The sequence below is a fragment of the Rhinolophus sinicus genome, chromosome 12 (genome assembly GCF_057876585.1).
Source record: "Rhinolophus sinicus isolate RSI-liver-muscle chromosome 12, RSI-T2T, whole genome shotgun sequence".
NCBI lineage: Eukaryota > Metazoa > Chordata > Mammalia > Chiroptera > Rhinolophidae > Rhinolophus > Rhinolophus sinicus.
Window position 1 is genome coordinate 39,184,396 of NC_142512.1, and position 12,454 is coordinate 39,196,849.

The 12,454-nt window shown below is 41.0% G+C and overlaps 1 protein-coding gene across 3 annotated transcripts; it reads left to right on the forward strand.

Moving 5' to 3' along the window:
- Positions 1–49: 49 nt before the first annotated feature.
- Positions 50–12,447, forward strand: CDC6 (cell division cycle 6). Of its 3 annotated transcripts, none has more exons than XM_019747544.3 (12): positions 50–2,680; positions 3,610–3,794; positions 4,614–4,895; positions 5,020–5,219; positions 5,473–5,645; positions 6,049–6,155; positions 6,601–6,740; positions 7,273–7,373; positions 8,537–8,601; positions 10,172–10,374; positions 10,813–10,953; positions 11,246–12,447. In XM_019747544.3, the coding sequence occupies exons 2-12, from the start codon at positions 3,623–3,625 to the stop codon at positions 11,333–11,335; spliced, it is 1,674 nt and encodes a 557-aa protein (XP_019603103.2). In that variant the 5' UTR covers positions 50–2,680; positions 3,610–3,622; the 3' UTR covers positions 11,336–12,447. The 3 variants fall into 3 exon arrangements, with proteins under 3 accessions (XP_019603103.2, XP_019603104.2, XP_019603105.2); XM_019747545.3 differs by having other exon boundaries at positions 50–2,736; positions 5,470–5,645; positions 11,246–11,896; XM_019747546.3 differs by having other exon boundaries at positions 5,470–5,645; positions 11,246–11,896.
- Positions 12,448–12,454: the final 7 nt, after the last annotated feature.

A 12,454-nucleotide genomic window follows, 5' to 3' on the forward strand; every position in this document is an offset into this window, starting at 1 on the left:
TTGGGATGATATTGCTAGGTGTGTGTGCGTGCGCGCGCCAGACAGGTCCGTCCAGTGTGATTTGATTCCTTCCTCAATGATACTGTGTATGAATTAACAGGTGATAAGGACACTAGTTTGCCCACTGTAATTATTGCTGAGACACCACTGCCTATGGTGAATGTGCCTCTTAAGTATTTCCTGGCCCAACCCAGACACAAACTGTGCGACTCACTTCAAGGAAGCTGCCTATCTCTGACTTGCTATTACTCTGCAGACAGAAATAAAAGAACTAAAATGTCAATCTCAGGATCCTAACCACCCTAGAAGATAACTGGGGAAATGCTTCACCTCTGACATCACTGGAGCCTAGTCTGAATCGTTTTTACACATAATTGAATTTATTCTCCACTCCTAGGTTTAGGGGTGTGAAACTTAAAGGGCTACATGGTATCTGGCCACAAAAAGCAGGAATGTCCTTCCCATTCATTCAGTGAGCATTTATTGCATACTTGACTCTGTGCCAGGCATCTATAATATGAAGGTGAATAGGACATGGTCTTCCAAGGAGCTCAGAGTCTAGTGGAAGACTTCAGGACAGCTGTCAGGAGAAACCTATGCAGGGTATTAAAAGGCTTTATGGTAATTAGCCAGGGAAGGAGGATGGTGAGCAGCATTCCAGACAGGAAGCAGCAAGGACAGAGGCACAGAAGCAAGAAACTGGTGGTTATGTGCATCGTGTTACTGGAGTATTGGAAAGGGAAAGCTTCAAGTAGGTAACCTTTTAGACACCTTTCAATCGTGACATTTTGTGAGTCTCTGCCTGTTTACACAGTGGTCATTTACCCTTGTAGGCTCTTCTTGAACAGGGCTATATTTCCTGGTAAGTGTTTTTGTAGGCTCCAATATGCACATTAAGTACTCATAGCTTCCTCTGCTCCCTGTCTCCAATGTAACTGAGAGAGGTTGTTCACCACCATCCCTTAAAGCTGGTTACCAGGTACATGGTACTACCCCTTTCAGTTTATTAAGGACAATTTTTAGGTGCTTATAAAAATAAGAACAGGGAAGGTTGTTTCCTAGGTTCCATTGCCCTATGAAGTAAGACATCAGAAATACCATCTGGTCAAGAAGCTTCCATTCTAGGATGACACTTTTTACATTCACAGCTGCCTATCTCTTCATTCTTACAGTTTGTAGCTCCTAAAGAGCGTTCCCAAAATGTGCTCCTTCACCATATCTTCCTATTTAGAAAACCACTTTAGAACCTACGTCTGTAATCCTCTCCCTATATTTGAGTGGTGAAGAGTTTGATCTGTCAGACTTCCCAAGTTCAAATTCTAATTGTGTGACCTTGGGCAAATTTACTCAAGCCCCTCATTTGTAAAAGGAAATAATACCAACTTCATGAGGTGCTTGTGAGAATAAGGTGATATAGGCAAAATACTTGAGCTCAGTCCCCGGCATATGCTTAAACAGTCAGTGTTGGCTCTTATCTCCTCTATGAACTAGGTACAATTAACTGACGATTGTAATAATGTTTTCCTATTTCTGGGATTTATTGCTCTATTTTATGTGATACTGAACGATGAAAGATAAATGCTTACCATCATCTAGAACTGGGTTTTGGCCTTGAACAGAATCTGAGACTTAGCTAGGTTATTAGGTTTGGAAGCTGGCCTGTAAATTACTGCTCTAATTTATTTTTTTCATTAAAAGCTCAGCTTGCCTCTTCTATGGCAGTCTTCTCTGGTCCTGAAACCCTAGCGTTTAGCCATTAAAAAAAAGATTTTACAATTAAGGGGCCATAATTCTCTCCACTCCCCACTAAGTGGGGATTAATGGAATTAATGATGAGAAGATGCACAGAATATCATATTCTTACTTTTAACAAAATGAAAGCAAAGGCCTGGCCCTATATCTCACCTTTGAAGTACAAATCAGGGAGGTACTGTGATGAAGTGTACTGTATTGATGTATGTGTAGAACTTTACAAAAAAATCATTGCTTTGGGTGTCAGGAAGTCTGGGTACTAGGCCCTTCCAGAAGATGCTATGACCTCTAATTAATCTGCACATTTGCTTTGTGCCTCGCAGGGTTGAGCATTAGAGAGTTAAGCGCCTCGCACGCATGCCTGGCACCCAGAACCGCCCCCCAAATGGTAGATAATTATATAGTAGCGCTCTAAAAATCTAGCTTATTAGGATAATGAAAATAGGTAAGTTCAGCAATGCGAAGGGGCAACCACACCTTTATACCTAACCACCAAAAAAAGGATATAGGAATACAGAGCCACGTGCGGCAAAGACTACATCTCCCGCGGGGCTTTGCGGCGCGGCCGGGCCACCTTACCCAGAATCTTTCTCACTGCAACCCCGCGTCTTTCCGCGGAGGTCCCGGATATAGTTGCGCTCTTGGCTCAGTGGGCGTGGCCTCAGGGGGGCGCTGAGACCTGGGGCTCTCTTATTGGTTGTGGGTCTTACAGCTGGATTGGACGCGAAGAGGCGGGGCGTTGGCCGTGGCGCGCGGCACTCACGACAACCAATCAGAAACCTGGCCGGGCTTTGGCGGGAGGCCGGAAAACTGCGCTGTGCAGATTTGGCGCGAGAGTGGCTGGGCTTTTCTGCTGCTGGTTGTTCACGAATTTGTGAAGAATCCCTGAAGACGTGTGCTAGAGACGTGAGAAAGAGCTGGCACTGAGGTGACGCAGCCCTGTGGGGTGGAAAGGAGAAGATTGCTCGGGAGGACTGGGATCTGGTAGGCAGTGGAGTTGGGTGGCAGGGCCCGCGGGTTTCTATGAGGCCCGAGGTGAAGTGAGGGGAGGAGAGCTCAGATCGCGGCAGCTCAGGTCTGGGTAAGGGAAGGGAGATGTGCGGCTTCGGAGTAGTTTGGCAGTTGTGCGTGGGGTAAAGAAGTTGAATATTGTAGGAGGAACATGTTCTGCGGTGGGGGGTTAAGAGTTGTGTGGAGTGGGGACTGAGTGCAGAGTGATGCCTCGGGAAAACTACGGAAGGTTGCTGGGCGAAGCTGGTGATAAAGATAGACCCCGAGCCTGGGATGAGGGAATTAGAAATACGGAAATCGCTCAAGATAAACTAAATGCGTTGCTCAAGTGGGTAAGAACTTGGGCTGTGAAGCCAGAATACCGGGTTTGCTGTGACTTTGGACCTCTGTGCCTCTCAATTTTCTCATCTGGAAGATTACTTTAATAATAGTATCTACCGGGGAGGCGGTTAGTTCAGTTGGTTAGAGCATGGTGCTAATAACACCAAGGTTGCCGGTTCCATGCCCTCATGGGCCCCTGTGAGCTGCGCCATCCTTAATAAATAAATAAATAAATAAATAAATAAATAAATAAATAAAATAATGGTACCTACCTTTCAGGTAGTGTAAAACTTAGATGAGTCAATACCTAACATGTTTATAACAGCTTGTTACACCTAATAGGTAGACATGAAGTGTTCACTATTATTGCATAGATTTGGATGGGAAGCAGAACTGGATGCTAAAATGTTGTTGTAACATAATTTACTAGCGAAATGAGTGTTGATCATTGGTATAAATTCCATGTTAGTTATTTTTCCTTCAGTTTTACATACTGATTGGTTGTTCTCTTTTTTGTGTGCCCAGCTGTGTTGCCATCATGCCTCAAACCCGATCCCAGTCACAGGCTACAATCAGTTTTCCAAAAAAGAAGCTGTCTCGGACATTGGACAAAGCTAAAAACTCTAGTGACACCAAACTAGAATTGACAAAAATCCAGGCCATACCCCGTTCTTGTGTAGTTCTGCCTCTTAGCCCCAGAAAACGCCTGGGTAAGCTATCCATTATATAAGTACTTTTTGATTGGTAGCTCTTGACCTCTCCTTCAATGATAAGATGCCTAATTCTTTGAGGCAGCTTTCTAAGTTCCGTTAAAACCTCTCTATTCACTTTGGTTATTTTCAGAATGGTTGCTAAATTCTTACTGAACTTCAGAGTTAAGATCACTTTCTAAAGTATTTGATAGGTCTGATCTTCAATTCCTTAATAATAAACTTAATTCTGTTGGTATTTTAAATGACCTTGCAGTTAGCTATACTGTGTAGTATTTTGAAACTTACCTTAATAGTGGTGAAATTAAGAGACACAGGTGACATTCTGACATTCTTATTTTAGAACAGTGGTTGGTAATTCTCCCTTGTTTTCGATAATTTCTTTTTAATGAGGGATGATGGGGCAGTATCTGAAAACACTTGGTTGTCACAACTGAGGAAATGCTAGTGGAATAGTGGATAAAGACCAGAGATGCTGCTAAACATTCTACAATGAACAGGATAACCCCCCCACACACACACAATGAAGAATTATTTGGTCCAAGATATCAGTGGTGCCAAGGTTGAGAAACCCTGTCCCTGTTTTAGAACCATCTTAGAATTTGATCCCACTATAACCCATTTGGTTTCTACCAAACAGTAGTAAGATTCAGTGATGCCATCTGGTGGCCACTATTTGCTTCTAAAATGAGAGGCATTTTATTTTGGTGGCTTTGACTCTCATAGAAATTCACCTCTTTCTGGGGGAGGCAGAGATCTTTGCAAGTCCTTTTACTATCCACTACCGTGAATGACCATGTTTTTGTTTTAATGTTTCAGGTGATGACAACCTGTGCAACACTCCTCATTTACTACCCTGTTCTCCACCAAAGCAGGGCAAGAAAGAGAATGGTCCCCCTAGCTCACATTTACCTAAGGGGCGTAGATTGGTATTTGACAATCAGTTGACGGTTAAGTCTCCTAGCAAAAGAGAACAAGCCAGAGTTCACCAAGACAAAATATGTTCCTCAGTTCAAAAAGGTCAAGCGATCACAACAAATTCTGAGCAGAGATGTCCCCTGGAGAAAGAATCTGCACGTGTGAGACTCTTTAAACAAGAAGGTTCGTTCTTACATGGCCACTGTTAGTGCAGCCTCGTAAACAAGGCTGATGGCTCCAGAGGAAACCCATTGGGTCTTCTCAGTCACCTCTGTTGTGTCTAATTGTCCTTTCATATCTGGCACAGGCACTTGTTACCAGCAAGCAAAGCTGGTCCTGAATACAGCTGTCCCAGATCGGCTGCCTGCCAGGGAAAAGGAGATGGATATCATCAGGAATTTCCTGAGGGAGCACATCTGTGGGAAAAAAGCTGGAAGTCTTTATATTTCTGGTGCTCCTGGAACTGGAAAAACTGCCTGCTTAAGCCGAATTCTGCAGGACCTCAAGGTACTTTGAAAGTATAAATTATGATGCTCTTGCTAAAATGACACTTGGTTATTAAGGGTTAAGAAAAAGTAGAAGTCTTAGGGGGTTGAAGTTTACCCCAAAATAAGACGTTTTTAATTTCCTTGACTAAATCTTTCCAAATGAAAATAGAGCTTATTCTCTTATATGCTATTAACTCCTCAAAGATACCTCAGGTTCCATCAAATCTTTATCTGAAGCCAAAATAACTCCCGTGTTTGCATTTTCCTAGAAGAAACTGAAAGGCTTTAAAACTATCATGCTGAATTGCATGTCCTTGAGGAGTGCCCAGGCTGTATTCCCAGCTATTGCTCAGGAGATTTGTCAGGAAGGAGTATCCAAACCAGCTGGGAAGGACATGATGAGGAAACTAGAAAACCATTTGACTGCACAGAAGGGCCCCATGATGTAAGTATTGCTCGGCTGCATGTGGCTGTGAAAATCTGCAAGCTCTGTTACCCCCACATTCCCATCCTTGAATTTATCGGTTTGCTCATAAGAAGAGCATTTCCTATATTTGCTTTATGAGAGGTCGTTACATAGCTTACAGGGAAAGAAGAAAGGAAAAATGTACCTTCTAATTTTAAGTTGGGAAAATGTTTTCAAACTAATTGCTTGAAAAACCTCTGTTACTTTTTCATGATCATGGGGGTGGGTGTGGTATGATTGTAACAGTGACTGGCGAAAGGGTAAATTATGATCTTCAAACTGGTCTCGGATGTAGGAATGTGACTTAGAGTCAGCCCAGCTCAGACAGACTGGAGAGTTAAGAAGGAGAACGTGGATACTAATTGTTTCTCTTTATATGTAGTGTGTTGGTGTTGGACGAGATGGATCAACTGGACAGCAAAGGGCAGGATGTCTTGTACACACTGTTTGAATGGCCATGGCTAAGCAATTCTCGATTGGTGCTGATTGGTTAGTGCTCAATTGTTCATGTTACATGGTGGTTCTAAAGAATTCTTTTTTTAAATCTCTTCTGCTTATTTATCACCTATTATTTTATTTTAAACCAGCTTTCTGCTTTCTTATCAAAATGAGTTACCATAAAAATAATGGTATTTTTAATCTAAGGCAAGTCAATTTTATTAAGTCTGAACAGAAATGACATAATACTGCATTTCAGAGACTGTTGATTTTTGGAGTATCTGGTCCTGCTTATCAGTGAATAATTCTAAACCTAACTTCAAAAGAGTATTCTGTGATGACTATGTACTAATGAGTATTGGGAAGGGTGGGAGTGAGAAGCAACAGTTGGAATGCTGGATTGGAACTGGGAATTTTATTTAGCTTTCAGAGGGTTGATGTTTCCTTTTAGGATGATTTGACCAGTGATGATTGGTGTTACTTTTCTCTTCCTCAGGTATTGCTAATACCCTGGATTTCACAGACAGAATTCTGCCGAGGCTTCAAGCTAGAGAAAAATGTAAGCCATGGCTGTTGAACTTCCCACCTTATACCAAAAATCAGATAGCCATTATCTTGCAGGATCGACTTAATCAGGTGAGTGTCAACCACTGTACCACATTGTGTGTTCCTTGGATCACCTGTGTTGGGAAAGCCTAACAATAGTTCTAAAATGTTTTGTTTTGATTGCATCGCTAAACGTGGAATTCCTATGGGCCATAAAGAGAGCATTTTTTTATGAATTTTCACCCATGGCTCCGTTTATTGGATGCCTCCGTGTTGAAATTAGAATAAGAGAAGAATCACTCAAATGCTTCTTTGATGGCCTTTAAAAATAGGGCCTATGAAAAAACTTTCTCTTTTGAAAAGGACCAAATTTTAGTTTCGTTTCATTTTGCTAAGTTAGGTTCTTGATTGCCTTTTTCCATTCATAAACCTCTACCACATTCCTAGGAAATACTTAAATGTGTGAAATCTCCATTTACTTATGAGCAGAAAAGGCATCTTAAACCCTAAAGGGCGGCCAATCAAGTTTAGACTTAAGTGTGAAAATATTTATGTCTGGGATCTAAATCACAGAGTGGGAATCTTATAATTCAAACTGTCACCTTCTTTGTCTTGGATGAAGGCATCGAAAGATCAGGTTCTGGACAACGCTGCAATTCAGTTCTGCGCGCGAAAAGTGTCTGCTGTTTCAGGAGACGTTCGCAAAGCACTAGATGTTTGCAGGTGAGTTATGGCACTGTTGCCTGCTTTTATTAAAAAAAAAAAAGAAATGCCGTTAATTGTCTCTTGTAACTCAAGTGAATGTGGCTTAAGAGGCTCCATTCTGCCACTTTTTATGCTCAGAAAAGAGGACTTGTTTCTCAGTGGGGAGCTCTGCATTTCGACCGTGTTAATGTCTGAAACATTATCAGTCCATTACCTACAGAGGGAGGAACAAATGAGATGTTGCTGGCACTCCCTGTGGTGATTATAGATTGGTTAATTACATTTGTATTAAAAAAGACTCCAGTTTACTTTTCCATTAGCTGGTCTCAAGCAGGTTTATTTATGGACCTGAACCATCTTTGCCTTTAGACAATTTTTTCCTTCCTTTGCTTTTGTGAGCACCCCTTCCTCCAGTTGGTGGTCCCCACAGTTGTAACTCCAGACCTCTCTCCCTTCCCATCCCCCTTCCCCTCCTGCTGGGGAAAGCCTCTGTGCTGACTGATGAAATTTCTTCCTTCTCAGTAGGAACACTGGGTCCATTAAAATGATACTTACTGTGTTGGCCCGCTGGTCCAACCTTCCCTACTGCCATGCAGAAGATCCAGGTCTGGCTTATGGCTTCCTGTGGGCAAAGTAGTTTGGAGAGAGCAGTGGGAGAGTAAGCTCTTCCTTTTGCTAGATGTCATGATCCTGGATTTGAAAGTTTCCCCTAGTCAGCAAACTACTTGGGTAAAGACTTGCCCTATGAGGAATAGTCATGTAGTCTGGTGTAGTTTAGCCTACACATATGCCATGTATGTACTACTGAGGAGTCCCCTTTTAGGTCCAGTGTAGACAGTGATACTGGCTCTCGTTAGTCAGTCGCCCACACTACATATTCTCTCATATCCATGACATTTTGTCCTCATCCAAAATGTTATTATTGGCTCAATGTATGATAACCTACTTGGCATTTATAAGAGGAAACCATGTAGTGTTGAAGTTTCTCAGATTCCCTGGTCTATGAATTATTTCAAGGCAACTAAGTCTCCTTTAGCAGAGACATAACCCAGTTTTGTTTGGGAGATTTGAAATTATAAAACATGCTGTTTTTTGTTAATGTGTCTTTTTTTGAGCTTAGTTTGGTATGGTGTTTGGTTTGGCTCAGGCTAAATTAATTTCAGAAATATTTCTTTTTATAGGAGAGCTATTGAAATTGTAGAGTCAGATGTCAAAAGCCAGACTATCCTCAAACCACTGTCTGAATGTAAGTAGTTTATTTCCTTCCCGTTTTCCTTTATAATTGGAAGCTTAATTTTTCTGAGGAAAGAGCTAGAAAGTTGTAATGAACACAGTTAAATCCACACTCACCCATTTTTGTGTCTGTCTGTTTTTGGTCTATTTCATCTGCTTATTTCAGTCTTGCCTGCCAGTACTATAATCCGTGCATTACTGGAAATGCGTTCCTCGGAGTGTTACATAAATGGTTGGGACAGAGTAAGTTTTCTTTCCAAGCTCTAGGAATGAAAACTGTAGACAATAAGGTTGGATCAGCTTCTCTGGGTGCTTATGTTTGTGTGCAGCTTAGGTCTCAATATAGGGGAAAGCAAAGCCTGGTAAATAAGACAGATAGTGAAAGAATGTTCAACTTGGGATATTTCAAACCTTGAAACAAGCCTAGGAGGGTGGAGGTATAAAGCCTCTATTGCTACAGTAAACTGCAGGCTATTACAAAAATGGCAAAATTAGCCTTCTTTTCCCTCAGCCTTGTTCTCTTAGCTATGGCAAATATAAAATAGCCATGAACTACGTATCTCGTCAGTGTTCAATATCCAGTGTTTATCTTTAGAAACAGGACAGTCTGATTTGATTGTTGCTTCCTTCACTCCTGCACTGGTTGAAAGTTATTAAAATTGTTTCTAGCATTACAGTTCCACAGAGAACACTTTCTATTTTTCATCATCTTGTTCCTTTCAACTTTAAGATTCTGCTACTTGATCAGTGATCTCCAGTTTCTCCACTACTATTAGTCCTCTGCAGCACCTCATTTGTAGTAATCACATAGAAGCAAATTGTTGTGGGGCAACTGCAGATGGTCACAGGAAGTAACTTTCAGCAAAGATTGTTACAGAGCAAATCCCTCCTCTGTCTTGCAATTCATGCATCTCCAAACAATGCAGCCATAGTCCTGTGCAGCTTGTTGGCAGTTTCCCAACCTGCGGCCTCTGAGATGGTGCTATCTGCTAAGATATCCAATGACATTTTCTCAAGTGTTGCTCTACTGTAGATCAGCTTGGGCAAGTGAACCAACCCTCAAAGGTCATTTACAGAGTCTATGTAGAGGACTTATGCAGGATTGACTTTACTATCCACATTTAGCCACTGGTTTGATTCAAAATATTAGTTCATTTTCCCAACTTTTTTCTTCCTTTCTTAAATATCAGGCATATATCATCTTTGCTTCAAGGTTCTGTTCTTCTGTACTTTTGAGATACTAGGAACTTCTAAGGTAAAATGCAGTAGTTCTCTATCTGGTTCTTACTCTTTCATGAGGTGGCTTTTTGTCTCTCTGAGATTACTTGCACTCTGCAGGGCAAAATAGCTCACCATTCTGCCCAGAAAAAGGATACCCTACTTTCCAAGTCATCCCACATTATTTTGGCCTCTTTCTGAGGATAGTATTGTCTCTCATCCTTGCGCTTCTAGTTATAGAGTTGGAAACTCGGCTTTGCCACTACATGACTGCACTTGAATTGTCTCCAACTAAAACTTAGTGTCATGTGTCTCAATACACAGAATTTTTCAAAACCTAATTGTTTGATTTATTTATTTTATAGGTAAATCACCCTCTGAGTCACTGGTTCCGAAGCGGGTTGGTCTTATTCACATCTCCCAAGTCATTTCAGAAGTTGATGGTAACAGAATGACTTTAAGCCAAGAAGGAGCACAAGATTCCTTCCCTCTTCAGCAGAAGATCTTGGTGTGCTCTTTGCTACTCTTGACCAGGCAGCTGAAAATCAAAGAGGTCACTCTGGGGAAGGTTAGTTGGGAATCTCAGCAGGTGGAGCTGGGGTGGAAACAATCTGCTGTGCAGAGCAGACATTTTCCAAAAGGCCTGTCAGGCTCCAGCTGATAGGAATTAAAAATGGATTTTAACAGTAAGACTAAAGACTGATACCATACAAAAGGCAGCTGATTTTAGTTTCCTTGGGTTGTGGTTGACAGCTCACCATTTACAATCTCCCCTTCATTTCTGTCTCTCCCTATGAAATATATAAAGCCCTTTTCCTGCATTACAGTATAGGTTTTTGGCAATTATCTACAGAGTGCCTGTTCAAGGATTTTATTGAAAAGAGGGAGAATTGGGGTATTGAGATAACTTTTTTGCAAACCTAGACTTGCATTTTTTTTCAAAGATTATAAGGTTGTAAGAGATATGATTTATAAGCAACATTTGTTCTCCCTTGTTTCCTCCCAGTTATATGAAGCCTATAGTAACGTCTGTCGCAAACAGCAGGTGGCATCTGTGGACCAGTCAGAGTGTTTGTCACTTTCAGGGCTCTTGGAGGCCAGGGGCATTTTAGAATTAAAGAAAAACAAGGAAACCCGCTTCACAAAGGTACAACTAACTGCTTCTATGTGACATTGCTTTTAGTTGTCCTGTTTTGGAGAGCTTATCTTTTGCTAAAGAATTTTAAGTGATCAGAATTAGATGATTTGTTTTTTTATTAGGTAGTTTATTAAGATCTGGGAGGATGGGACTGTGGTATGAATGAGGTTTTTTTATAGGCCATTGACAAAGCAGTGTTTAACTTGCTTGCCTCTTGTGAGAAAAATTTAACGTGGTAGCCATTTATGTAATAACTGCTTTTGTGAGTTCATCGTGAAAAGCTTTATTCTCTTCTTTCCAGGTGTCTTTGAAGATTGAAGAGAAGGAAATAGAGCATGCTCTGAAAGACAAAGCTTTAATTGGAAATATCTTAGCTACTGGATTACCTTAAATTCTTTTGTACTAATACCCCACCTGAAAGTATCCAGCTGGCATTTAGAGAGCTATAAAGTCTTCATTTTAGTACCTCATGTATTCAGGTTTGAAAACAAATACGACCTTTTTTACTTAAAGTGATCAATTTTAATTTATAGATTTAAGAATATTTGCACAGAATAACATCTTTGGGTCTTATTTTTATGCATTAAAAATTACCAAGTAGACCCTTTTTTATTGTATTAACTACCTTAATGTGCTTGCAAATGTATAGAGTTATGTTGTGGAATTTGTATACAGTTACCTCTTTGTCTTCTCAAACATTGGTATATTTGAAAGAACTCTGGGACTAGAGTCAGAAGAATGAGAAAGGATGATCCAGGAAAATAAGCAAGTCCACATGGAGAGTTGGAGGACATTTTGTGATCAAAGAATTTGTTTCGTTTTGGGAGTATAGTGTGTTCACATTGCGGTACTTCCACATTGTGACATTTGAAAGACTTACTGGGTTTTTAGGGTGTGGGGTTGGTAAGGAGAATGTAACTCTACAGATTGTGAATATATTTATTTTCAAGTTGAATTCTTTGTCTTTTTAAGCAGTCACATTTCAAGATAGCTCACACTTTCAGAAGGTAACGTGAAAATTTCTCCCTAAACTGTACCACAATCTTAGTTGTCCTCAGATGAAGCCACTTGTTTCAAGATGCCTTTGTTTGGGGTTGGGTTTTCACCTAAATCTCACGTTTTTCTAGTCTTACTAGATCAATTAATCCATAGGGTTCCTCAAGTCTCCCCCTTTCTGGGTTTAGTTTCCAGTGGCATTAAGTGGCAGTTTGTGATGGGGACAGCAGAGGGCACCATTATAACACTGACTGCCTTGAAAGTGAAAGCATGGGGCTGGGGGAGTTCTGAGAGAAGGGAGGGAAACTTAAGTTTGATTCATTTGGGAGATTGCTTTGCTTTTAAAACTCAAGCAGATGTTTGGAATGCAAGCCATGTGTGATATGAATGGTCTGAGGGCCAGTGTCCAAGTCTGTGCTCCCTGAGCTCTTCTGTCTCCTACCTTTCTGACACACTTGAGTTTGGAAACTTGATATGTGTATAAATGATCTGTTGGCCACTGTTTCATTCATGC

Bases quoted from the DNA above. Each gene is read 5' to 3' on its own strand.
- CDC6 (XM_019747545.3), top strand. From the start codon at position 3,623: ATGCCTCAAACCCGATCCCAGTCACAGGCTACAATCAGTTTTCCAAAA. The intron at 10,375-10,812 runs GTTAGTTGGGAA...GTTTCCTCCCAG, and splicing joins AAGAGGTCACTCTGGGGAAG to TTATATGAAGCCTATAGTAA. The intron at 10,954-11,245 runs GTACAACTAACT...TCTTCTTTCCAG, and splicing joins AGGAAACCCGCTTCACAAAG to GTGTCTTTGAAGATTGAAGA.